Here is a 27747-nt window from a genome sequence, read left to right on the forward strand (position 1 = left end):
TCCATAAACTTTAATTAAGAATACTTTAACAAAGTAAGTGGATATAATAACATGTTTTAAAAGCAGGACAGTTTTTTGCTTAAAGCGTTTATTTATAAGCCGTTAAACAATCTGTAATGAAAGATAGAGTTTATTAAGCTCGACTGCGTGTTTGTAAACCAATCATGGGATTTTCATTTTGTGTGTAAAAGAACTGTACAAACATCGTATTTCAATTCAATCTCTCGCACCTCAAAGCTCAACACATAGTGTGACTGCGCTCTTAATCCAATACATTTATTTTTAAAAACAAAGAGAACTGCATTCAAAGATTTCCGAAAATTCACCACTATACCATACAATTTTCTGTAAATAACCAAAAGGAGATTGCCCATCGAAATATGGACCACGGTACTTTGTTGCGTCAATTCCAAAGTTGTTTTAAACGGTGTATAAAACAACAATTTACCTACTATCCACATAAGTATTACAGGAACAGGTTATTTCAGAAAACATAACATAACCTTAAACTCAAAATATCATTCATGGTTTACCTTTCATTTGATTTATCAAGTTTGTTAGAGATACATATTTGATCCTATACTTAACCCTAACGATTGATGCAATAAAAATGCAGGGTGTAATTTTTAACAGATCTCAGTTAGTTCAATGCACGGGTGTGGCAAGCAAATTTTTGGAAATATTTAAATGCAGTTCTATTTCTTAAAAAAAAAAAGGAATGTTTTCTGAGTAAATTTTTCTATCTACAGTATAAGAGTACTTTCCCTCCTGTTGGCATTACAAAATTCCACCCTGTATATCCTTTGAGTATTGAACTTGTTGAAAATCGCATGTCGCAAAGCGAATGTTACCGATACCGATTACCGATAGCGAGTAACAAGTCGGTCCGTGCCGATCGCTAGCGCCGTTACCGCTTCCATTGAAGCGGAATAAACGTGAGCCTGTAATAATAACGAGGGCCGTGCCTTCACTGCAAGCGGGATGCAGTTGCCAACTTCTAAACTTTACGAACACTTTCATAAGTTAATTCGAGAAAGAACCATGCGGTCATCGTTTCCATGCTCAAATGGTGCATCATTCACACGTTAAAAATTTCGTTTAACGACTCTTTGTTGCACGCAATTATATTTTATCAGATCCAAAGCAGTTACCTCCACAATTAACAAATTAAACATTCTTTTAATTGGTTTCTAAAAATCTGGATGGTGTTTTTTAATTTAAGTCTACCTGACCCTCTCTTGATACGCAAACACTTCATCCTTAATTAAAGTCCGGCCCCATCGTAACTGTCCAACTTGTTACGCGCCTTTTAGGTTACTTTTTACCCGAAGTCTAAGGTCAACTTCGCAAAAACGATTTTGAGTACCGTCTATACCAGTCAAATGCATGACCTATTCGCAGCACTCGAAAGCGTTAACTTCGCAACAAACTAAAAAAGAATAGCAACATTATTTGAAAATATCCACACAGTTTATTTTAGCATTTGGCAAGTGTAAATCACACAATGCATATTTGTCTTCTGGAGCCGCTGACACTCTCGAGTATTTCAAGATAATTCGCCAGCTCTTTATTTTTATTAAGTCATCATTTAGTCGCGCTCGCTTTCGCAGTAAAAATAGACGTTAATTGAAAGGTCTGTATTTTAAGTTTACACTGTCATTTGTTTCGAATTTCGCGAGGTGAAAGCATTCTCGTGTTCACTTGAAGACGTTTACGTTAAATGTATTCTGTCTGGTGTAATTAATGTCGGTGTTTATGCAATCAATAACAATGTTTTTCATGTTTTGTGCTGTGTTATACAAAAACATTACAAATTGAGGACAATTGATGCAAAATTATGATTAGACATTACGATTCAAATATATAGGTAACTACTTTGTTAAAATAAAAGCAAGAAAATACAAAAATTCTAATGTGTTTTATTGGCTGAGGAAATCTTTGGAAAAACTTGGTGCAAGTGAAACTGGAAAGACAGAGTGTGATGGACGGGCAATCTCAGGTCTGCGGGAGCTATTTCCCGATTGATCCAGGACACTTCTGAAAAGTAGTAATTTATGATCTGTCTTACAAGGGTAGTTTTACGTATTAACTCGCTTTAAAACAAGCCCCATTTATAGCTACGACACGCGTCTCGCCTAACTCAAAATACCGGGAATGCTAGCCTTAGTTTTACGATTAGCTGCCTTTGTTTATTTACCAGAGCTGCTCGCGCGGTGCACCGCGAACTATGCCGGAAGCGATCGACATGCCCGTGCGACAATTAGTTTAATGACCTTTTATCACCTTTCCTATTTTTATGATTACAAATTCAATTCAATATTTAATTGCGTCTCACAAAAATACGAATGAAAATTATGAGAAAAATTATCTAGATATTTTATAGAGCATTCGTTGCAGGCTTAAGTTGCAGATTAGTAATTTGAATTTCACGTTCGCTCCGATACTTTCCCAAAGTTTTTCTTGGGTTTGTTTCAGATGGTGTTTCAGCTAGAGACAGATATGGTACCCAAAAGGGGTACTCTTATTTATTTTTCGTATATCGTCGTTATAAAAAGTCGATCGGTTCTATAATAAGGTCCTACCTAATGCTTGCACGTGATATGAAACGAGCCGGCGAATGCAGCGGCATTGTCTCCCGCTGCCGGAATAGATACCGGTGGTCGCGCTACAGTTACTTGCAGCTGATTATATTTGAATAGTGCGTGAACCAGCAACTTAAAACTCATTAGATTTTCATCACAAATTGAAACTTGGTTACATAAGCGATATTTATACAGATTGTCCAAAACAAATAGTGGGTAAAAGTAGACACTGGTAGGTAGGTGCTGCTTACCTGTTTGTTAAATTGTACTATGCACTTAAGGTACATACAGCAAAGCAACTTATATTAGCACAGTCAATTTGTATAAGAGCACAGTACGAGTTGGTAAAATGTCAACAGTCATTTGCTTAAAGTCGTTTAATGTTGAAAGAAAAGCACAAACTTTTAGAACAAACTTACCTGTGAGTATTATGAATAGGGGGCTCTCTCTCTCTCTTCAACAAAACCGAGCCGGCTTCATTTGTCATATTAATGTAGAGGACTTTTAGTAGTAGGACACTTTTCATTATCTTCCTAGTTGTCATTCAATCTACTTGACCTTTACGATAACATAAACGGCACCATAAGTACATCAACGTAAAATAGAATCCAGTCACATCGTTCCAAACTGCGCTAGTTTATTTCGAACGTGTTTGTGCTGTCGATTCGTCGTTAAAAGCGCATTAACGGCGGCGCCGGCGCACGCTGGCGCGCTGCCACGGCAGGTGAATGACAGGGGCGTCGCCGTCACCAAGCCACGTGGTGGGCGGAAATTAATCAGGAATTTTTCAGTGATGTGATAATCTACGCTAAGTTAGGAAAACTCTACTGGTTAGGCATAACTTGGTTTGCAACTGGATCAAGTGGTAACTAACTATCCATAAATCGGACAGCGAATCTCAAGAGATGCATATGGCGACGATCGCATTGAAGTGAAAGCTTAAATTTACAACAAGCTTACTGCAACATTGTTTGTGTAGTTGATTCAAGTATGACCAAAATGTTTAAGTAGTTAAGTAAGAACTAGCTTTCCGCCCGCGGCTTCGCCCGCGTGGAATTTTGTCTGTCACAGAAAAACTTTATCGCGCGCGTCCCTGTTTCAAAAACCGGGATAAAATCTACCCTATGTCCTTTCCCGGGACTCAAACTATCTCCCTGCCAAATTTCATCAAAATCGGTTCAGTGGTTTAGGCGTGAAAGAGAGACAGACAGACAGAGTTACTTTCGCTCGAAGAAAGGCTCTTAATTAGTTTAGACTTCTGAAAGTAGAAGAAGTAAAGATCTTAATCAAAATACTTCTGCCTAAGTTCTTCTGTGTTCTTACAATTTTACCTTTCTCTGCGGGCTTTGAAAGTAGAGTTCTCTGCAAACGCCCCGCCCAGCAGCAGCCGTGTGTAATAAATGCATGGCACATGTCGGCACTTAACAGGTCAATTTACAACAGTCACGTTGGCAATATCGAGTGCTCGCTCGTCCGTGCTTAGCTTTTATTGTGTGTGGTTCCTTTGGCAATACTAGGTCATATATTTTCATCATTTCATGGCGTTCGCTCATACTTACTTATGACAAGTTTCTTTGATACAGTTAAAAATCAAATATGGCACAGAAAAAGTTACTCAAAATTATTATCTCGGTATAATTATTATGATCTCAGTATAATTAAAAATAAATAGTTCCTAAAACTATTAATGTGTCCCGGCTGATTCACCTTTCGTGTCGCTCGTCGCTCTATATTTAACGTGCACTCGTTTAAAATAAATAACACTGTTTAAAATCGGCTCGAGTTACAGTAGCGAGCGATGAACTTTTCGAAGAGTTCTCGATATTAATCGTAATCAATACTATCTTAAACAGTTTGTTTTAATCTACCAAAGAAATATGTATGTTTCCATTTTGTAAATCTTGACACACAACGATCGTAAGCGTAGAAGCAACATAACATTGCATTTATATCAAAGTTGCTTGCAGGCTATCTTGATGCAAGAAATTCCAGCAAAAAAGTAATAGGTATTTCGTCATTAATGTTTATAGTATCCTAAAAGTGACCGAGCGAGGTGTTCCCTATTAACGAGCGCGCTATCGTTATCGCCACTCGCAGCAGTAAAACAATTACGGAGCGCTCTTGCACAAAATATAACAGAAGACAAACTCCATACTAAATGCGCTCGAGCCACGCACACATAGACACCGCTCGAGCAAGACTGTCTTGGACGAATGCGAGCGCGACGTGGCGCGACAGACAGACGTTCGCCACACGTTCCCTGTGGTTCGCTTGAGTCACGCGCCGGTCAACCGCCTGTGATATTGCGCAATTTTGTTTTGCGCAATTGACGAAAATGAGTGAACAGAAAAAGTCGTATTTTAATTGTTCGGTATTTGGTTGCTTAAACTCATCATTAAATGCCGAATTTTCATTTTTTAAATTACCAGTTGATTCGGGGAGGTAAGTAAGTTATTTATTTGAATTTCAATTGAAATTGAAAGCCAACTCAATTATTAGGAATATCGAATTGTTTAGAGAGGTTTTAGGAATTATTAGATAACTAGCTTTTGCCCGCGGCTTCACCCGTGTGAAATTTAGTTTGTCACAGATCGTCATAAATTATAGCCTATATATTATTCAGGGTTATAAACAATAATACTGTAAAGTTACATCAAAATCCGTTCAGTAGTGATCGCGTGAAAGAGCAACAAACATCCAGACATCCAAACTTTCGCATTTATAATATTAGTTGGATAATAGTGTCAACCACTCAACTAAATACTACTTCCTTCTCGTATATTTGTTTGCAAACTATTACTATAATAACGTACTAAATATAAATAAGTATACGTGGATATCTGTTATTGTCTTTCTTGCATAGTATTAAGAGTTACATTTTTCTATCATAACGAAATAAACGCAACACATGACAAGACAACCCTAGCGCGACGGCCGAGCGTGCGAGCGAGAGAGGTATGCAAAGCGAGGTACATACATGAGTTTACCTTCTGTTATATTTTGTGGCTCTTGTTTGCGAGATACCGTTATCAGCAAAGGCCATGATTTAGGAGATGCGCCGACCTTGACTTTGAAAATCATGACATGCGCTAGGAAAATGTTGTAACATTAGCTATTTTAATAGGAGAGAAAAAAATCTATCAGTTTCCAGCCACATTCTACGAAAATCTGTCGTCATTACCTTACCTATTGTACTTAATGACGTTATCAAAACGCCTACCTTTCTCGATCATGTTGTTTGATGACTGCCTGACCTAATTAATGATTACCGGAATAATATACCAAGATAGGTAGGTCTGTTTTTAGTCTAGGAATTTCTATTTAATAGTAGTTACAAAAAAAGCTATCCGTTGTCTAGTTAGTTCTAAGAGTAGGCCCACTGCACCGTTGATTTTTCGTTGGCCGATAGTTTAGTCGGGCAGTTAATCAGTATGGGCATGTATGGGAGTGCGCACACTACGCCGATTCAATTTGGCCGATTCTTCATACAAATTAGAGTAGGCGCACACCGTTGATTTTTCGTCGGCCGATAGTTTAGTCGGGGCAGTTGATCAGTATGGGCATGTATGGGAGTGCGCACACTACGCCGATTCGATTTGGCCGATTCTTCATACAATTTAAAATCGGGCACAACTATCGGCCAACTAAAAATCAATGGTGTGCGCCTACTCTTAAAATCGGGCACAACTATCGGTCAACTAAAAATCAACGTTGTGCGCCTACTCTAAGTTGTTGCTTAGTTTAGGACTAGATTACGCAGTGTAAACGTAGATATTTATGTATTTAATATTTACAATCTGTGTACTAAAATGAATTCCCCGTTAATTCCAGATGCGGCAAGCGTAGCCAGCAAGATGTGGGTGTGGGCGCTGCTGGTGGTGGCGGTGGCGGGCGCGCGCGCCGCTCAGCCTCGCTGCGAGGAAATCACCATCCCCATGTGTCGCGGCATCGGCTACAACATGACCTCCTTCCCCAACGCGCTCGACCACGACACGCAGGACGAGGCCGGCCTTGAGGTGAGTTGCTGAAAGCTGTTTTGAGACCACCCTGGATTGCGTATTTTTGAAGTTGAACTGATGATCTAACTGTAGCAGATACCTGCCTACATGTATCAATTTCTTTAAAGTGATTCCTGTCACCTGTCCACCTACGAGGTGGACCGACGACATCCTAAAGGTAGCGGGGAAGCGCTGGGCGCAGACCGCTACTAATCGATCAACATGGAAAGCATTGGGGAAGCCTATGTTCAGCAGTGGACGTCCTATGGCTGAAATGATGATGATGATGATTCCTGTCATGGTGGCAGGTAGTTATATGCTCACAGTCTCGTAAGACCGGTCCTTTTAAAAAAAAAACAAATTCTTAGTCGTTCCGTCCTGAACGTTTGAAAATCAATCTTGTAGGTATGCCCGATGGTCCTTTCCAGTGACCCAAAACTTCATCAAAAATTTTTGATAAAATTTTCGCGCCAAATGGTAATTGAACTGTTTTATCTATGACTTTAAAGCCTTGAGTGTGTACATCACATCATAAAATAGAGTCCCAATAACGATGACATCAGTGTGATAACTATATGAAAATTTTAACTTGCAGTGCTGGGACTGACAGGGTATAAAATATTAGTTCTTTTTGAAGGACCTTCGGTCTTACCTCCTTCTTGTAAAATTTAACCTCTCGGTCTTAAGAGGACAGAGCAAAGTAATAGGAAATAGAGAGCCCTCCCAGTAAATTTTTTTAAACCTATTTATTGAATAGTGCAGCTGCCTAGCGTCAAATTCCTCTACTAAACCTACGTAACACACACATAGGTACTCATAAACTTCAAGAACTTATTGTTTTTATGTGCTATGTAGAATTTTTCCAAATCCATTATTTTAAAAATATTATCTTTAAAGTGTAAGTATGTGTTGATATTATTTTCAAAACAATGGGTTTGGAAAAAAATCTATATTGCACTTGGAAATGCAAAAATAAAACAAAAACTTTTGAATTTTATCATTTTCCTTTATTTACTCTTATAATGCTTGAACACACGTAATATAACACCAAAAGCGTCTTTAGCGTGGTATAGTAGATAAAGTTACTGCGAATTCTTCAACAGATGACGCTACTTTCTATGCAAATTTCACTTGGATGCGCTTACTATGGAAGTGTCCTCACCCCACCCTGGTTATGCTCCTTCGAGAGCTCACCTAAGTAATCTTAGTACAATACAATAAAGATTATCATACAAGTAGATACTCAATAATGTTTAAGATTTAGGGGAATCCCTTGGAATTGTAATGATGAGACCTATTTCTTAATATTTGCTTGTTCTATCTAACCGAATGCTTTCTCTCTTGCGCTCCAGGTGCACCAGTACTGGCCGCTCGTGGAGATCAAGTGCTCGGCCGACCTGAAGTTCTTCCTGTGCTCCGTGTACACGCCGATCTGCATCGAGGAGTACGAGAAGCCGCTGCCGGCGTGCCGCAGCGTGTGCGAGCGCGCGCGCGAGGGCTGCGCGCCGCTCATGCGCAAGTACGGCTTCCAGTGGCCCGAGCGCATGGCCTGCGAGCGCCTGCCCAAGATGGGCGACGCCGAGCACCTGTGCATGGAGGAGCCCGACCGCGAGCCCGAGCCCGAGCCGCCCAAGCCGCCGCGCCGGCCGCACGCGCGCTGCAAGGATCCAAAAAACTGCCCCAGCGGCGCCGGCACCGCGGCCGCGGACGCCGCCTGCGCCTGCGCCTGCCGGCCGCCGCTGCAGCCGCTGGGCGCGCGCGCCAACCGCAGCGCCGCCGGCCTGCCCGCCTGCGCGCTGCCGTGCCGCGGCGCCTTCTACTCGCGCGAGGAGAAGCACTTCGCCGCCGTGTGGGTCGCGCTGTGGAGCGGCCTGTGCGCCGCCTCCACGCTCATGACGCTCACCACGTTCCTGATCGACTCGCAGCGCTTCAAGTACCCCGAGCGGCCCATCGTGTACCTGTCCGCGTGCTACTTCATGGTGGCGCTGGGCTACCTGGCGCGCCTGGCGCTCGGCCACGACGAGGTGGCGTGTGACGGCGCGCTGCTCAAGACGTCGGCCAGCGGCCCCAGCGCCTGCACGCTCGTGTTCATCCTGGTGTACTTCTTCGGCATGGCGTCGTCCATCTGGTGGGTGGTGCTGTCGTTCGCGTGGTTCCTGGCCGCCGGGCTCAAGTGGGGCAACGAGGCGATCGCGGGCCACGCGCAGTACTACCACCTGGCCGCGTGGCTCGTGCCGGCCGCCAAGACCGTGGCCGTGCTGCTGGCGGGCGCCGTGGACGGCGACCCGGTGGCCGGCATCTGCTACGTCGGCAACTCGTCGCCCGAGAACCTCAAGCGCTACGTGCTCGCGCCGCTCATCGTGTACTTCGCGCTCGGGGCCACGTTCCTGCTGGCCGGGTTCGTGTCGCTGTTCCGCATCCGCTCCGTGATCAAGCGGCAGGGCGGCATCGGCGCCGGCTCCAAGGCGGACAAGCTCGAGAAGCTGATGATCCGCATCGGCGTGTTCAGCGTGCTGTACGCGGTGCCGGCGGGGGTGGTGATCGGCTGCCTGGCGTACGAGGCGGGCGGCCACGAGGACTGGCTGCGGCGCGTGGCGTGCGGGCCGGAGTGCGGCGGGCGGCCGCTGTACTCGGCGCTGATGCTGAAGTACTTCATGGCGCTGGCGGTGGGCATCACGTCGGGCGTGTGGATCTGGTCGGGCAAGACGCTGGAGTCGTGGCGGCGCGTGTGGCGGGGCGCGCGGCCGCCGCCGCCGCACCACCGCGCGCTCGTGAAGGGCGCCGTGTGACGCGCGGACGCGGCGCCGCCCGCGCCGCCCGCCCTGCCCGCGCCCGCCGCGCCGCTGCCGCCGCCCGCGCCCTCCGCGCCCTCGGCCCGCTCCGCCCAGCCGCTGTCGGACTACGGGCCCGTGTAGTTCGCCCGCGCCGAGGAAGTGCCGCGACGCAGCCCCGCGAGAGAAACTCGGTCGATTGGCGTAGCTCGTTAACATTTTTGAATGAACCTGATTTTTGTTTTGTTGACTGAAACCATACGCTCGCTCGGCTACAAACGGAATCTTTTTAGAATTACCGACGTTCTTAGTTACGCCAATTGTAGTTAAGTCGATGGTGACGCCGAGAGTCGCCAGAATTTGTGCCATTCGGTTCGGAAACTGTACGAGTGTGACGTGAACCGCCGCCGGTGAGGACGGACGATATTATGATTAGTGAAGTGCGCCCGCGCTCTAGTCCCGATCAGCGCGCGGCGACGAGGCCCCTCGAGGGCAGGCCGCCGGTCAGGAGGCCAAGGATATACGTAAATAGTTATAAGTGCGAGTGAGATAGCGGTATAGACCGCAAAATAATTTTGTGAGATCTTGCGGTCACGAACGAAGCGATAATACGATTTACTAAACTTATATGTATTTATAATTTCCGAGAAATTCGGAAAAAAATGTAAAGCTATCGGGATAAAATCAAAGATTGTAGCCGATGCCTTAAAAACGCTAAGTTCGTGGCCGAACCGTCAGTGCTTGATCACAGGATGTAGCCGGTGCAGTATGCTACCAATTTAACAATATGTTAATTTTGTTTCCTCTCTGCTGCAGCCTGTGACCACCCACATGTATTCTCTTGTATATTATTAACCCTGAATTCGTTGTCGTCTATTAAAATTGTACTAAAAGACGACGAATTCACTAAAACTTCGTACTAGTGAAACATTTTAATGCTAGATTTCTTCATAGAACTACTGTATATGATAGCAATAAAAAGATTTACTGGTACGTTTAAGCTCATACCACATAATTCAATAACAACTGAATTAGATTGTATTATATGGACTTATCAGATGCAAATGTGACTAACAACATTTTATGATTATTATAACAACACCCACAAAATTGTTTTAAAAATGTGAATATACCCCCAAGGCCCCAATAACATAAAAATGTAACATTATTTCTGATAAGTCTGTATAAATATTAATATAAATAAAATAGTTTAATTGCCAGTGAAGTTTGGACACTGAACATACGATTTTGACACTGTGATTCGTTTGACCTGTATATCGATTACTTTAAGAAGCTGTACATAGCCATCTGTTATTATAGTACAAGTCTCGTAATGTTTCTTATTATATAGAACCGCCTGGCGAACAGACACGACTGGCGTCTCAGTATCTCAGAACACAAACATTTGACACACTGCTGTGAATAACGGCTTTGCGTTTTGCATGTTATCCTTCCAGACCTTGAAGGCAAGCAAAGCAAGGATCTATGTTTAATTTTATTAAATAATACAAAAAATAACATAGGTGCAAGTCATATTCGCAATAGTGCGTTAGATGTTTGGTTCCCCAGTCCTAAGCCATCTACAATAAGCATAGAACTAAAGTTTTCTCAAATTATTGCGAAGAACTTCGATTTAGATAATTATTCACATACGTAACAGTAAAATATTATGAAGATACTAAAACTCACTTTGTTACAGTCAATTTTGTATTTATCTTGCATAGTAGTTTACTGTTAGTATTGATACCTACACAATGTACAGAACGCCAATAAAAAAAAAAACAAAAGTAATAATGTACAAAAATTCAAATATACTTATGATAATGCCTGCCAGTTGTATCACTGCCAATTTTACATAATGTTAAGGCATTTTCTAAATGATATTATATGTGTGTATCGCCGGGAAATATTTAAGTACGAGAGTAAAATGGATCTCAACAAACTAGGACTTATTGTTCTGAGGTCTTAAGCTGAGCACACAGGGAGCAAGTCGAATGCGAAGCTATATCGAGCCAAGACTAATTTACGAGCATGCCGACTCAAACAAAGTTTAATAATAGTGTTACACACAAGTTGAAATCTTATACTCCCCCTTCGAAGACACTTGTCCTATGGGCGCTATCATTTTAAAATAGGATAAAAAACTATACATGCTATTCTTCGCTCGCTGTAGCTTGGCCTTCGGTTCGCTTTCTGTGTGACAAGAAATTATAGCGTACACTATGAATATAGGATATGAGTTTCTGATAAAATATTTAAAGTTATTTTATATCTTTTGTCAATATTACTTGTAAAAATGTCGTCGGCTTTGTAGATTGTGAATACTGTTTACTGTCACTTATTTGGACCGGACTGATGATAATAAAATTATTAATAATGCATGTTTCGCTCAAACGTTTGACAAAATCTAGTAACTAGTGACCATGTACGTGCAATTGTATGTAATATTGTAAATTCCTATTTTATTTATGAGTAGACGAGAATTGTAAATGGCGCGCGACGCACCGGAACTGGAGATCATTATGTAATTTATTTTATATCTAACTGTAGATAACAAATAAAACGACTTTTTTATGTACAAACCCACATTTCATTTACCCATACCATATTATATTAAACCCTTTCTAGCCTCGTCAGCCCGGCGATCCCTTTAAAAGAACCAAATCCTCAAAGTCGTTCCGTCCTGAATATTTCAAAATCAATTTATAACCGAAGGTCCTTTCCAGTGACCCAAAACTCAAATTTTCGCAACAAGTGGTAATTGAATTATTTAATCTACAGCTTTAAAGCCTTATTAGATGACCCACGCTGAACTGTCCTACCAAACTCAATGACAGGGGGGCGCTACCATCGTTCAACTATATGGTTTCCAACATGGAAAAAATCGGAACCAGCGATCCGAAATGACACTTATTTTGTCAAAATAGAGCGACCGCGCTGACTTGGCAAGAAAAATTTATGCAATATGCAATAATTAGAAATTATGATTGATGTCGCAAGGCTTTTTTTTTGCTTTCATTACATGTTCCAATCTTTAAGAATTTTCAAATTTATAGTCCATTATAGAGGACTTTCGGTCGATAATAGTTGGACATATTGGTTCACCCATCATTAAACGTTTCTTAAAACAAAAACTTCAAATAAAACGACTCATCGACATTTATTGCATATTAGATAAGATTTTTTTTAGTAAGAAAAGCCTTAATGTTCCTTAGGAAGGACAAAATAAAGGCGTTTTGTTTTGGTAGATCGTCTCTAAACATCCTAAGTCATAGGTCATAGGCAAAGAACCCCAGTGTTATTGAAAGTATTGTAATAAACTGTAGGTATCTAAAGTCCTAATTCGGCAGCCCAAAACAGACGGGAAGAAAATTAAAATTATCCACTTACCTGCTGACCTTTTAGATGAACACAAGGATTAAATAAATATAACACGAATTTCTTTATAATCTGGCAAACCAAAATTAAAAATAGACGTAAAGTTTCCTCACGAATATGTATCTGTAAAAAAGAGGTGGGATTTCAATATTAAGTAACTTAAAAATAAAAACAAAAAAGTTAAAATCTCAATGAATATTACCCATTCAGTCTATCATGTTTTATTAGAAAGACCTAAAAGCACTAATATCATAAAACTAGTTATTGCTAGTTTGAACATTATCTCTCCACCGCCCACTCGAAACTTATCTGTTAGACAAGTAACGTTACTTTGCAATGTAAATTAACGAAAACTTAATTAACAACAAGCATGTCACTTATCAAGAGAAATACGGAGACATAACATAAACAGTGACCTTAAATGAGCAATACATGATGCCAAATAATGGCGCAAAATACCAATTACAACAAAATACGATTAACACTAATTCTATCACATTATTCACAATTCATTACGTATGTCGTTCGACGGGACGTATCTTATTCCTATTTTAATAAGGACTTATTACGTACTAAACTCGTAAAATAATGGTTTACAGGTTTATTAACTATGTTAGATGTCGATTGCTTTTACTTTGTAGGTAATAGGTACTAAGGGTCAAAAGTCAAATCCATAATTTAATCTGAAATACAGACACCTCTATCGTAAGATAGAATTTACATATTTTGTGTAAAAACTTTCAAAAAAAACAACAGCAACGGCTTGGAAGGTTTTTGAAAAAACCTTTCAAGCCGTAATTATTATAAGTTTCGAAACTTACTTTCTTTCCTAGCCTACCCTTCAGACAGTCAAAAACAATTTAGCAGGTAGGTACATATTTATCTGACTGTACGTCAATTGCATTTTTTACCTACACAGTAGACAGTATGGCGTTTTATGGCAAAATAATGTTATTGTCACAGCATTGAATCTAACTAAGGACCTGTCACTACAGCGATATCCTTGGGAAGGCCTTTGTCCAGCTGTGGACGTCATTTGGCTGAAACGAACGAACCAAGGAAAAGGGAGTCCCAGCAATCGACGTCTTAACATAATAATTTCTAATGGCACGGGAATCTAACTTCTACAGTATTAATCTAAATAATTAGGTACTGACTTCGCGATGGCTAGATAAATAGTACCAACAAAATGCTAGCAGTTCACTACCTAAAATAAATTACATGTAGACATCCCAACTGAAAAATCAGTAACCTACCTTTGTTTCTTGTTCTTCGTCAAGCTAAAAAGGTATATTTTTTGTTTGAGACGGTAGGTAGCTCTACATTCTAATGTAATGAAATGACTGACCGTTACCAATTATAGGTACTACTTACTTTTAAAAAAAAATGAAATACAACCCACTCGAAGTCGCAGGTCACTCAAATCATACAGGTTATTATAAATGAACTCTTGTAGGACTAGAAATACCTCTATAATATCGGTGGATTTTAAAATATTTTGATAATTATTTAATTTTGGTTTATGAATAACCGTACAGGTAAGTCCTTACCTAAGATAATGGTTGAAAAATAGGAACAAAATAAATATTTTTATGTAGGTGGGTACCTTTAGGGTTAAAGCTTATTTCCATGAAAGAACTTCAATTTTTCAGGCAAAAATGTTACCCAAGTAAAAACATTTCAAATAACTTGAATCGTAATGAATTATCACCAATTTAAATCTGAATTCACTTGAATTTGTTTTGTTGAGAGATGCGAACTTACATGCAATAAGTAGGACACAAGTTACATACCCCGCTGGCAGTGCTGGCTTCATTACTATACATTTTTCAAGTTTCTGCTTTGAGACATCACATTTCGATAATAACTCCCGAAATCAGTAATGAAAACTGTGATACAAATTAATTTGAATTAAAAACGCGCACATAACTTTTTCACTTTCCAGCCGTCTTGTCCGATTACCCGCCTACCAGAAAATATAAAAAAGTTTTTTTTTTACTTTTTTTGTTGTGGTTGGGCAATGGAATTGAATTTTATTCATCATAACGTTACGTTATTTCTGAATTTGGATTTTATTGCGGTTTGAACGAATAAAAAAAAAACAATTTAAGATAGCGCCACCTGGTGTCGGTTGTGCAAACGTCGCCAACGACTTCCGTAGTCACTACTAGCGCCGTAAACCGCGTATTCATTTTTATTAGGGCGACATTAAAATAATCGAAATATTTGGAAAAATACAATACATATTAATAACTACACGATGTTTGAATTTTTTATAAAAGTATTCATAACTTTCTAAAGTTAAAAAAAAGTGATGCACGTACGAAAATGGTTCAAAAAGTTCCTCACTTTAATAAAATTATAACGAGACACAACCATTTCAACTTTGCTGATTACAACTAGATACACAATACCTACACGTCGACTTGAAATTACTCGAAAAATATTTTATAAAAATATCAATCAACAGCCTAAGTTTTGACTAGAGCTACTTAATTACTTATTACATGATTACACGACCCGTAACTTAAATCTAGAGGAAGAGCGACCTTTTTACGTATTCGTTACAGCTTAAAACGAGACATTTACAATAAATGCACTTAATTAACTCATGCTAATCTAAAATTCTCATTTTATTTTTCAGTGTAAATGCAATGCGGGACCTGGCCAAATGCTACACTACAAAAAAGTCCCGTAAAAGTTATGGGACTTTTTTGTACAGATAGATATGTGATTTCTCTGAAACCAACGATCTGGATGATGTTTTTCTGGCAGGAATGGATTTTGCATCAACGTCGTTAAATCTTAACGATTCTGAAACACTTATATCAAGAAAAGCTTGGCTCCCAAAGCGCTCCCTTCATACTAAAATTAATCAAAATTGGTTCAACCTGTTATAACATACGGAATACACAGCGGGAATATTATATCATTTTGCAGTACAAGTGGTACAAGTATTACACTCCTATCAAAACAAATTAGCAGCTTCCCATTTAGGTTTTTCTTTCGTAACACTATTGACAGATTCCACTTGGACGACACTAAAGGCAGCGGTTTACAAAAGTCCACCCTAAGACCCAGAACACACGGTGAAACGCAATTGCAACGGAACTGCCACTTCTAGTTATTTTTGAGTTGCATCTAAGTTTCTGCCATAGATTCCGTTGAGAGACCACACATGACGCGGCCATTTCAAACTGGTCTTTCAACTCAAAAGTTTCAGTTTCGTTGCAATTGCGTTTCACCGTGTGTTCTGGACCTAAGAAGTCTTTATTAGCGCACACACTCACGACGATTCATATTCTCAACTGGTCGCTATACCGTTACAACTTTGGTTGTAATACATCGCCTGCCCCGTGTAATACTGTTCGTGAATATTATTGTGCATGGGAACGTCATTCATAGTGTTGTTCTGGTAGTACTGGTTCTGTAAGACACTGTTGTCGTCCGTTTGTGTGTGGTTCTGTAGAGGCTGCTGGAAGTACATTTCTGGAGGAGGCGCCTGGTGATCCATCTCCACGTTTTTGTGCAAATCCTGCTGCTGTGGTGGGAGGTTCTGGAAGAATTAGCTTGTTAATTTTTGTGCTCTCATAGGAATTATCGTCCCGATAATGGTCATTTTTATAGGAGGGATTAAGGAATAGTAAATTTGTATTTAAAAATAAATCTTGTGCTCATTTACAATACCAGTCCTGGTGACCAGTAATGGGTAGGTAAGTATTATTATTATTAAGTTTTGATGAATTAACTTCCACTTGTAGGTAAGTAAGTATTTAATTTTCATTTAAGTTATGAACTTATGTAGTTATTTAATTTTTAGCGTTAAGAGTATCTAATTTGAAATTAACTTAGGCCCTCTTATTACAAAAAGTTAGACTCTGGTTGAACTCTGGTTTAAACTTACATTATGGAAATGTCATTACATTAAACCAGTGTTCGTCTCAAGTTTGACTTTTTTGTAATAAGGGGGATAAAGTTGTAATTTCTGATGATCTTGGGACAAACTTGGCCATGCTACGCAGGAGTTTCATGCCCGTTTTCACCATCAATCCCTAATTTTCAAGTGACCCCTTTGAAAACAAAATTCCTGTTAAGTGAACCATATGGCCCCTCACTTCAAAATTAGGGATTGATGGTGAAAACGGGCATTAGTGACGGGAATTTGGGAATATCCCGATCTTGCGATGTTAAGTAGGTACTTAGTTTTATGCTTGATTTCTATATTCAATCCTAATCCAAAGGATTTGGATTGTCAACTGTCAAATTTTAATATGTTTTTGGCCAAAATAACTGCGGTTTTTGATGTTTTTACATTTTTATATTGTAAGACTATTTAAACAATATTAAAGTGTAAATGCATCGAAAATTTTGGAAATATAATCTAAAACTGAATTCAATTTGACAGTTGTAATCCGGATTTGGACAAGGATTGAATATGGGAATCGGGCGTTAAAGGACTCACTTGTATGGGGAACTTGCTGCCGGCGTGTATCCTCTTGAAGCGGCCGTAGAGCGACGAGTAGGGCAGGTTGTAGTGGATGGCGGCCTGGTTGATAGACATCTGGCCTACCCTGCAACCGCGATATTAAAATTGTAACTTTAAACTTTTTCCTAAGTCATATTTGTCATATGAACTTCACTGTCATCCGCTTTGCAATGAAGGGAAGTCGAACCTTAATTTCGAACTCCTCCTATGTTCTTCTAATTAATTTCGTTGCGGGTCCAATGACAGTTTAACTTTCCCCCGGGACAAACTTGACCTTCATTGGTTGGGTTTTTGTGGCGGTCAAGCTGTAGATCCTGGCTACACATGAGTTGCAGTGGTGGGAACGAGAGGTGGGAATAGTCCCGTATGACCTTCACTAGTGGGATTTTAATTGACGGTCAAGGTGATAATTTCTGCTAAACAAAAGTTGCAAATTATTGCGAGGGGATTAGGTTTTCAAATTCAAATTCTTTATTTCTCCATGTTGGTACACAAATCCCAAATTGCACCTTGTTAGGAGTGCCCTTGAATAATCCATTCGGAATATCGAAAACTGCATTCTTGATTAAGGCAACAGAAAAGACGCAGTCGAAGAAATGTTATTTGAATATTATTTTTCTGATATAGGCCTAGAACGCCTCATCATTACAAGATACCGTCGTTGGCAGATTAAACAGCTCTAATAAATGAAACATGTTAGGTACCTGACAGCTTCCAAGGCTTCCCCCATGGCGTCTTCGGACCAAGGCGTGGGGTTCGACCGCGACAGCTCGATGCCCTCGCGCTTACACCGCCCGTACAATGTGCCTGAAATGTGATATATTTCGTTATTATTATTTACTTATTTCATTTACGCTAATTATCTAAGCAAAATAAGATGTGGTTAAAAATTCGTGGTAATTAACAACACAATTTCATGGTAATTTTGATAAAGTTATTCGTGATTTCCTATTTTGATTGAGCGAAATCACTATCTTGTCAGAATTATTACAGAGTGCTACAGCGGACTCGCGGTATGGTCAGAGTGCTACAGCGGACTCGCGGTATGGTCAGAGTGCTACAGCGGACTCGCGGTATGGTCAGAGTGCTACAGCGGACTCGCGGTATGGTCAGAGTGCTACAGCGGACTCGCGGTATGGTCAGAGTGCTACAGCGAACTCGCGGTATGGTCAGAGTGCTACAGCGGACTCGCGGTATGGTCAGAGTGCTACAGCGGACTCGCGGTATGGTCAGAGTGCTACATGGGGCTCGCAGTATGGTCAGAGTGCTACATGGGGCTCGCAGTATGGTCAGTGCTACATGGGGCTAGGGGGCTCGCGGTATGGTCTGAGTGCTACATGGGGCTCGCGGTATGGTCAGAGTGCTACAGGGGCTCGCGGTATGGTCAGAGTGCTACATGGGGCTCGCAGTATGGTCAGAGTGCTACATGGGGCTCGCAGTATGGTCAGTGCTACATGGGGCTAGGGGGCTCGCGGTATGGTCAGAGTGCTACATGGGGCTCGCAGTATGGTCAGAGTGCTACATGGGGCTCGCAGTATGGTCAGTGCTACATGGGGCTAGGGGGCTCGCGGTATGGTCTGAGTGCTACATGGGGCTCGCGGTATGGTCAGAGTGCTACAGGGGCTCGCGGTATGGTCAGAGTGCTACAGGGCGCTCGCGGTATGATCAGAGTGCTACATGGGGCTCGCAGTATGGTCAGTGCTACATGGGGCTAGGGGGCTCGCGGTATGGTCAGAGTGCTACATGGGGCTCGCAGTATGGTCAGAGTGCTACATGGGGCTAGGGGGCTCGCGGTATGGTCAGAGTGCTACATGGGGCTCGCAGTATGGTCAGAGTGCTACATGGGGCTCGCAGTATGGTCAGTGCTACATGGGGCTAGGGGGCTCGCGGTATGGTCAGAGTGCTACAGCGGGCTCGCGGTATGGTCAGAGTGCTACATGGGGCTCGCTGTATGGTCAGAGTGCTACATGGGGCTAGGGGGCTCGCGGTATGGTCAGAGTGCTACAGCGGGCTCGCGGTATGGTCAGAGTGCTACAGCGGGCTCGTGGTATGGTCAGAGTGCTACAGCAAGCTCGCGGTATGGTCAGAGAGCTACAGCGGGCTCGCGGTATGGTCAGAGTGCTACAGCGGGCTCACGGTATGGTCAAGAGTGCTACAGGGGACTCGCGGTATGTTCAAAGAGCTACAGGAGGTTCGCAGTATGGTCAGAGCTACAAAGGGCTCGCTATCTTGTCAGACTGCTACAGTAGATTCACTATCTTTACAGAGTGCTGTCTAAGGCCCTTTTCACACGTTCCGGTTGCCGGCTAACCGGCGCCGGGTACCCGGTCGTGAAGTAATGCATGCCGGATTAATTACGCCGGAACATGTGAAAGCTACGTACCATGCCCATACACTTCACCACCGGATACCCGGCGCCGCGGTTAGCCGGCAACCGGGACGTGTGAAAAGGGCCTTAGGCCTCAGCCTCGAACTTAGCGGGCAGCGGGGCGGGAGCGGCGGCGGCGCGGGAGCGGGGCGGGCAACGCAGACCCGTTCTCGAAACAAGCGGGCAGCTCGCGCGGCGCTTTAGCGGCGAAGTGTTGTGTTCGGGGTTGTGTTGTCGAGATATTTGTTTTTATTCGCAAACGAAATGTCTGAACAACGGCGACAATTTTATTTCGATTCAAATTTATTCCTAACGCTCGATTTATTGTGGGCAAAAGAAGGAGTGCGCTGTCCGCTCGTTGCCCGCTCCCTCGCCGCTGCCCGCTCGTTGCCCGCTGCCGCGCCGCTGTTTTCGAGAACCGGTCTATTTGATTTTACGCATAAGATCCTGCCGCTCCCGCGCCGCCGCCGCCGCCGCCCCGCTGCCCGCTAAGTTCGAGGCTGAGGCCTTAGGCTCACCGGTAGGGATGCCATACTGCGAAGCGGCGCGCTGCACGCTAGCGGCGCCGCAGCGGATGGAAGCCAGGGCCCGCTCGAGGTCGGCGCGGCGCCAGGCCGTGGGCGCGGCGTTGAAAGGCGCCGCCAGCCGGATGCCCTCGCGCCGCGCTATCTTATACAGCGTGCTGCTAGGGATGCCTGGAACATCGTAAATATGAACCTTCACTGGTTGGACTTTTATTGGTGACTAGCGGCCGCCCGCGACTTCGTTCGCGTGGACCTCGTTTTACCCCCGTTAGATATCATGTTGCTAGATGGCGTTTCACGTCTTCCCCCGAATGAATATGTACGAACGTCAAAACAGTAGTTTGTCCAGCGCTGTAGATTTTAACCAATGATGATAGATGGCGCTTTTTAGACACGTCTTATTTATTTATTGAAATTTATTTGTCACATATCGTCATAAGTTATAGCCTATAGGTTAATCTGGGTTATAAACAATAATACTGTAAAGTTTCAACAAAATCCTTTCAGTAGTTTTTGCGTGAAAGAGTAACAAACATCCAGACATCCAGACATGCAGACATCATGACATCCAGACATCCAAACTTTCGCCTTTATAATATTAGTAGGATAGTAGGATCATGCTGTAGATCCTGGCTACACAGAAGTTGCAGCAGTGGGAACGAGAGGTGGGAATAGTCCCAAAAAAAGAAACTCAGTATTAGGAATTTCGGACGCTGATTGACGCTTGGCGCTGACGCAATCCCTAATGTTATAATATGACAGACGTTATCTCAATTTTCCTGCTTTTCAACGGAGGGACGTCGAAAAGTCGATATTATAATTTGGAAAACTTTCTCTCTCAATTAAATTCATTGTAGGTTTAAAGAGCTATCTCCCGAAACTACTCAACCTTCACTGGTTGGGTTTCGTTGATATTCCTGGCTAACTCTAGGTACAGGAGTTCCGACAAGACATGGGGTTATCGAATCGAATAGAAATACGGCCAAGTGCCTGCTGGGACAGGTGATGAATTAACCATTATGGTCAAAATTTAACATAAATAGTAAACCGGACACAAGATTTCATAAATTAAAAAAATGTAGCCAAATAACATCGGTTGATAACTTGTATTTTTAACCAAGAGTGCAAAGACTACCATGGAACCTTAGAGGCTTTATTAATCTAAGCATAGAACCAATAAAATGAAGGATCTAACGAAACTATACCTGAAGCATAGTTAAAGTTTTCCTCGTTGTGTTACTATAAAACTTGAAGATTAGCGAATTTAAACAGATTAATTAAAATGTTAATGGTAGTTTTCGTAAACATTTACTTATGTAGATGATGTAAGGAAAAAATAAGTTTTATCTTTGACCTCCGAAACGGATGGTTACACTCGCGAAACTCGTGATTGAACATCAAGCGATAGGCAATTACTTCATGAATCATCGCCCATTGTGGCCATCGTTTTACCGTATGTTTTTCTAGGTATGCTATCCGTGAGATAAATAATTACACGTGTCTTGGACTTAACGCGTAGTTACCTGAATTTCTAACTTCAATTTCTGAACAAGAAGAAAAGATGCGGATGTTTTAAAATACGATTTATTTACATTTGGATGAAGTATTGTAATTTTAATTGTATTAAAAGCACCGGATGTTATTATATCACGCCTTACTGCAGTGGACACTAATGCCCGTTTTCATCATCAATCCCTAATATTTAAGTGACCCCTATGGTAACACTTATCAGGAATTTTGTTTTCATAGGGTTCACTAAAAATTAGGGATTGATGGTAAAAATGGACATAGGAATGATTTAAAGATGATGATGGTAATTTCTCCTTATCCTAAATACTAACTGCCGGAAATTAGATCAATCTTTAACAGTAGGTTATGCGGAGCTAGTTCCTGTCAGAAGTATAGGGCTAAGCCGTAAAAAACAGTCGATGTCCTCCAAAGGGTATTCGTATAGAACTGCGAGTCATTATCAAGACATAGCTTGTAACTTACCGTATACTTTGCCTGGACAATGCAATGAACTTGCAGTTCCACCCCAATCAGGATAGAAAATCAGGGGACAGAGAAAAAAAAACTTACCGTATGCTTTACTAGCTTTGTTCGCCGAGATAGCGCCGGCTCTCAACGCGTGTAGGGCTCCACGAAGATCCGCTTCGCTCCAGGACTTGGACGCACCTTCCTTCTTCGGCGTGTCGATTCCCAGACGGTGCGCACGCTGCCATAGCGTCGTGGACGGGATGCCGTATGTCGCTGATGCCTGTTGGAGGAGAAAGGTTTGAAAATCACATCGTCCATCATCATGGACACCATATTCTTCATCGGTTTAGCCCTAAAAAGTCCAACTGATGAATACAGGCATCTCTCAATGCTATCCAGATTGAAAGAATGGATAAGGAAGGGGTCTGCAATGTGCAAGTATTGTAAACTGTATACTGTAATAATTTAATATGTTGGGCCAAATAAAATATTTTCTTTCTTTCTTTCTTTCTTTCTTTCAATTTGAAAATTGTCAAGGCCATTTTTTGGGCATTACCGCTTTATGGGTCTTTATCATCATTATTTCAGTCTACTGCTGGACGTCCACGGAACGCCATGCCATATTCGATGGACCTCAAGAACTTTTGGGTTGTCCTAAACGTTGCAGCTTTTGTATTTATATTTGAAGATTTTTCCTGAAAAGTAAGAGTTATGGTTTGGATCCAGACATGATATGTTGCGGTTTCTGAGCGCATCCAAGACGATATCCATGTGGCGCTGCGTCCATCCCTTTGGGCTCGCGCGCAGGGCTGGTTCGGGCGTACCATTATGGTCACTAGAGCAAACTTAAGTGTAAAAAACCACGTATAACAAACAAAAGTGACCTGACCTTGGTAAGGCTCATGTTGCGGTTCCTGAGGGCGTCCAAAGCGCTGTCCATGTCGCGCTGCGTCCAGCCCTTAGGACTCGCCCGCGGGGCAGGCTCGGGAGCGCCGCACGAGTCGCTCGAGTCTTCGCCAGGGAACAGCTGCTGCTCTGCAAAGCGCAAGCAACGCTGTATTTCGGCACTAACGCTTCTGAATCTGAACTGTGTAGGCTAGGTAAGGTCAATAGCTCAGAGCAGACTTCCCAGGACCCAGACACCACGGAAAATCGCTGTATTTCGGCATTAAACGACGACAGCACATCTGACTGCCTACCTCACACCAGTATCACACATTAGCGAGTAACATATAAAATACTATTTTAAAAACTTTAAACTTGAAGTGTTTCAAGTGCCAGGAAGACAACTTGCCCAATAGATTTAATTGATTTTAACAGTTTGGGTAATAATGAATATTACCTGAATATGCCTGACGTTTCGACCGGGTTGCATCGGCTGTCGTCACAGACAGACTGACAGCGGAGCTTCTAGTGCGCGATCCGTATGGTGGGTAGAATCATATAATTCTACCCCCATGTTTTAACCTGTTTCTTTTTCAAGTACCTACCGTCACACTCTTGCCCAATGGAGTCTTGAAACTTTCTTTCATTTATATTTTATAGGTTTATAATAAATAAATCTCGCTTTTAAGAGTTTTGGATGACCTTCTTCCCTTGTGAAAGCAAGACCTAATTATCAACGTTTTAACAAACGAGGTGGAAAATTGCCTAAAATTTTCCATCTGATTAGATACGACTATATTTATTTTAATTGGAAAACAGCTATATATTCTAAATCTGTACATCAATCATCATTGAATTTTAAGTGCTTATATTCAATTAATTAGGTGACTAATATTATTATGTGTACGCTGTATAGTCGAGTATACCCTCAGATCATATTATTTCTATGATCTGAGAGTATACCTATAATTACTGTACATTAATGTATACTAAACATCAATCAGACGTCAAATAGGTAATTGAAAAGAACAATAATTTTAAGTGACTTATTTAACAAATTGCAAAATAATAAAATTACACAGTTTCCCATAAACTATCTTGTTAAGAATTTCTGATCTCAAAAGTTTAAAAATACACCTCACCATTATTTTAACCCTTCGTAAGGATTAGGGTAATTTTTATTCATTGGTGTTCAACGTATCTTCACAGCATAACGTAGGTATAATAAAATTGATTTTTGGGTTCTTGGATTCTTCACAGCGTTTCAATTGATGCGAGTTCTAGCTATAACCCTATCTGGCTATGGGTTAAATAAGTCTCAAGAGCTCCTGTACTAAGGCTGCCTGGGTTGCACCGTCTTTACTTTAACAAACGTCAAAAACCTATCAAACTCCATACAAAACAACACCGCTTATGCTCATAGTTAACGGTTAAAGTAAGATGCAACTCAGCCTTAGTACTTTATCCTTACCTCCTTCAGACAAGGGCTCGTCCTTGACGGCCATCAGCGGCATGAAGTCCGAGGAATCTGCCAGCTCGGCGTGGTTAAGCAGCGCCATGTGTCTGTCCAGCAACGTTGAGCCCTGGGGGAATTTCGTGTGTTTAAGGATTCTTAATTATTGTTTTTTACCTAATCCTCCTTGACGTAGAAATTGTTTGTAGTTAAGATCGGAATATCCAATAAGTACCTATTTAAGTAGGTTCAGAAGGATATTCCGATTTCCCCCCTACAAGCTTCACCCGAATGAGAATTTCTCCTTATTCGGATGAAGCTTTTTTAATTCATCTGTGCGTGTAATAGTGGTTCTTTCTTGGTTGTTGTTTCTTGGTGGCACAGATGAATTAATTTCCGGTTCCCCTGGGTTGACGGTGGGAGCGGGCTCTAAGTTCTCCAGGGTGAACGCGGGCGGTGCATCCGACCTGCTTATCATTAACTAGAGGCACCGGCGCGCCGGGTACCGCGGTTCTTCCGCTCCCGTCTGTGTGACGTTATAGTTCTTGGGCTCCACGTTCTCCAGTCCTACGTCCTCCAGTCACGTCACAATGTGATAGTTCTTACCGTGGCGCTAGCGGTGAGCGCAGGCTCCAGGTTTTCGAGAGTGAGCGCTGGCGGCGCGTCCGGCGGCTCCTGCTTGAGGCACTGGTTCTTTCACTCCCACCTGTGTGACGTCATGTTTCTTACCGCTGGCGGTGGCGGTAGAGCGGGCTCTACGTTCTCCAGTCCTACTAGTGTGAAATCATTACGTCACGAACTTACGATGTGATGATTCTTACCGTGGCGCTGGCGGAGAGCGCAGGCTCCAGGTTCTCCAGGGTGAGCAACGCGGGCGGCGCGTCCGGCGGCTCCTGCTTAGAGGCACTGGTTTTTCCCTCCCACCTGTGTGACGTCATGGTTCTTACCGTGGCACTTGCGGTGGAGCGAGCTCTACGTTCTCCAGCCTTCTAGTGTGAAATCATGATGTCACAATGTGATGGTTCTTACCGTGGTGATACCGGTAGGGACAGGCTCTAAGTTCTCCAGAGCGAATGTGGGCGGCATGCCGTATTTACTCTCGCTTGAGCACAGGTTCTTCCACTCCCACCCGTGTGACGTCATGTTTCTTACCGCAGGCGGTGGCGGTAAAGTGGGCTGTACGTTCTCCAGTCCTACTAGTGTGAAATTAAGACGTCACGATGTGATTGTTCTTACCGTGGCGCTGGCGGTGGAGCGGGCTCTACGTTCTCCAGTCCTACGTACTAGTAGTGAAATCATGACCATTGCAGAGTATTTTTTTTTCTATGTCATGACGTCACGATGTGATGATTCTTACCGTGGCGCTGGCGGTGAGCGCAGGCTCCAGGTTTTCGAGAGTGAGCGCAGGCGGCGCGTCCGGTGGCTCCTGCTTGACGCAAACCGGCGTGGCGGCGGGGCCCGCCGGCGCTGGCGGTGCCAGTTCCTCCAGCCCCGTCTATTCAAGGACATTTTTAAGTATAAACCGAAATTGATGTAAAAGAGAAAAAAAAGTCTCGCAAGCAATGGACAACACGCATAAGTTGTAATATTAAGTTAAATTATGACTTAATTTAAAGTTTAGATCACACACATTACACTAGTTTTTATTTCACCTCAATCCATCCAGTATTACCGAAGATAGAGCCTCGCGAAGTTTACGGACTTTTTAAAATTTTCAAAAATTTCCAATATTCGCGCGTGACGTCACAACATGATTTTGCAGCCCCCGCACGTTAACCCATTTACCACTTTTTGTCTTTTTCCAACTAAAATAAAATTTTACCTAACTGACAACTGTTGTTAGTTGTCATCGTTCAATCACATTTCAAACTAGGCGCTATAAAAGTAACCATTATTATGCTACCTATTGCCAATTTTGTGCACTATGAAGCCATTTTTACATTTATGCACTTAATAAATATAAATTATCTGGAAAAATAACCAAGTTTGTGTCTCTGTGCTCAATAACGAGTAAATAGTCCAGTTATTTGTTAATTTTACTTGGAAACTTTTCCGGAATTTTTGAAAATTGGTGAATAAATAGATTTCGCTATATTCTTTCCGAATTTTGTGACCTCGTTTATAGCCGCGCGCGTGCCCGCCTTATTGAAAAAAATCCGCCTTAAAAAAGGTTTTTGACAACTACTTTTTTCATTTTATAATTTTTGGGACATAGACAAGCTAAGAAGCTTTGATAAATGTGATAAACATGTAATGTACGTTAAATAGATTTAGAGTTGTGAAACAGTCAAATTAATGTACCTGCTAAATTGCGAGTTCTTTTTTCTTTGATCATGGCAGGACACGCTGCCGGGTGTCCTAAATATGCTGAAGTATAAAAAAAATCACGTTGCTGAAGTATACATTTTTTTTTGTCTTGTTTGTTTCTACATTACATAATTGTATCCTACTATTATTATAAATGCGAAAGTTTGGATGTCTGGAAGTTTAAAATAAAGTAAAGTAATGTTTATTTCTCACCAACATAACAGATAATATTATGATAACAAACAATCAGGAAAAACAAAAAGTAAGAATGTTGGTGGGTTGATACCTGAAAAGGAAGATTCCTGTGTCTCAGGTTTGTTACTCTTTCACGCAAAAAGTACTCAACGGATTTTGTTGAAACTGTACAATATTATTGTTTGTAACCCAGATTAACATATAGGCTATAAATTATGCCGATCTGTGACACTAAATTTAACGCGGGTGAAGCCGCAGGCAAAAGCTAGTCGTGAAATAAATAGGAAAGTTTAAGGTTCTGAAACGTGGTCGCTTACTATGGGCCTCATAAGAAGGCTCAAGGTCACCCAAAGGGTAATGGAGAGGGCTATGCTCGGGGTTTCCCTGCGTGATCGAATCAGAAATGAGGAGATCCGCAGGAGAACCAAAGTGACCGACATAGCACGCAGAATTGCTAAAATCAAGTGGCAGTGGGCGGGACACATAGCTCGTAGAGATGATGGCCATTGGGGCAGAAAATTTCTTAAGTGGCGACCACGGGCTGGAAGACGTAGCGTGGGCAGGCCTCCTACTAGGTGGACCGACGATCTGGTAAAGGTCGCGGAAAGAACCTGAATGCGGGCAACGCAGGACTGTTCATTATGAAAAACCTATGGAAAACCCAAAGGCCTCTCGCCTTTGTCCAGTAGTGAACGTCATTTGGAACGACGAAATAGGAAAGAATGTAACTATCAAAAATCTTCTCTAAGGCAGCATTTTTCCAATTTCGCAACGAGCGCGGCAATCACACTTAACTAACAGACTAACAGAGAGCATAGCGAAA

General features: G+C 42.1%; 2 protein-coding genes across 3 annotated transcripts in view; one reads left to right on the forward strand and one right to left on the reverse strand.

The window, feature by feature from the left end:
• Nucleotides 1-9369, forward strand: part of LOC135077376 (frizzled-2) — a 98653-nt gene extending 89284 nt beyond the window's left edge. For both annotated transcript variants that reach the window (XM_063971905.1, XM_063971904.1), the window contains 2 exons: nucleotides 6414-6598; nucleotides 7933-9369. In XM_063971905.1, the coding sequence (XP_063827975.1) occupies nucleotides 6437-6598; nucleotides 7933-9369 (1599 nt within the window). In that variant the 5' untranslated portion in view covers nucleotides 6414-6436. The remainder of the gene's footprint in view (nucleotides 1-6413; nucleotides 6599-7932) is intronic.
• Nucleotides 9370-15691: 6322 nt separating this feature from the next.
• LOC135077265 (uncharacterized) lies at nucleotides 15692-26616 on the reverse strand. Its single transcript, XM_063971801.1, has 10 exons — nucleotides 26608-26616; nucleotides 25780-25917; nucleotides 25244-25411; nucleotides 24441-24552; nucleotides 22974-23119; nucleotides 22187-22364; nucleotides 20102-20278; nucleotides 17920-18022; nucleotides 17192-17300; nucleotides 15692-16285 (listed from the first exon to the last, which is right to left on the reverse strand). Exons 1-10 carry the CDS (start codon nucleotides 26614-26616, stop codon nucleotides 16034-16036), a joined length of 1392 nt encoding a protein of 463 aa, XP_063827871.1. The 3' UTR covers nucleotides 15692-16033.
• Nucleotides 26617-27747: the final 1131 nt, after the last annotated feature.

Source organism: Ostrinia nubilalis, chromosome 13 (genome assembly GCF_963855985.1).
Source record: "Ostrinia nubilalis chromosome 13, ilOstNubi1.1, whole genome shotgun sequence".
NCBI classification, from domain to species: Eukaryota; Metazoa; Arthropoda; class Insecta; order Lepidoptera; family Crambidae; genus Ostrinia; species Ostrinia nubilalis.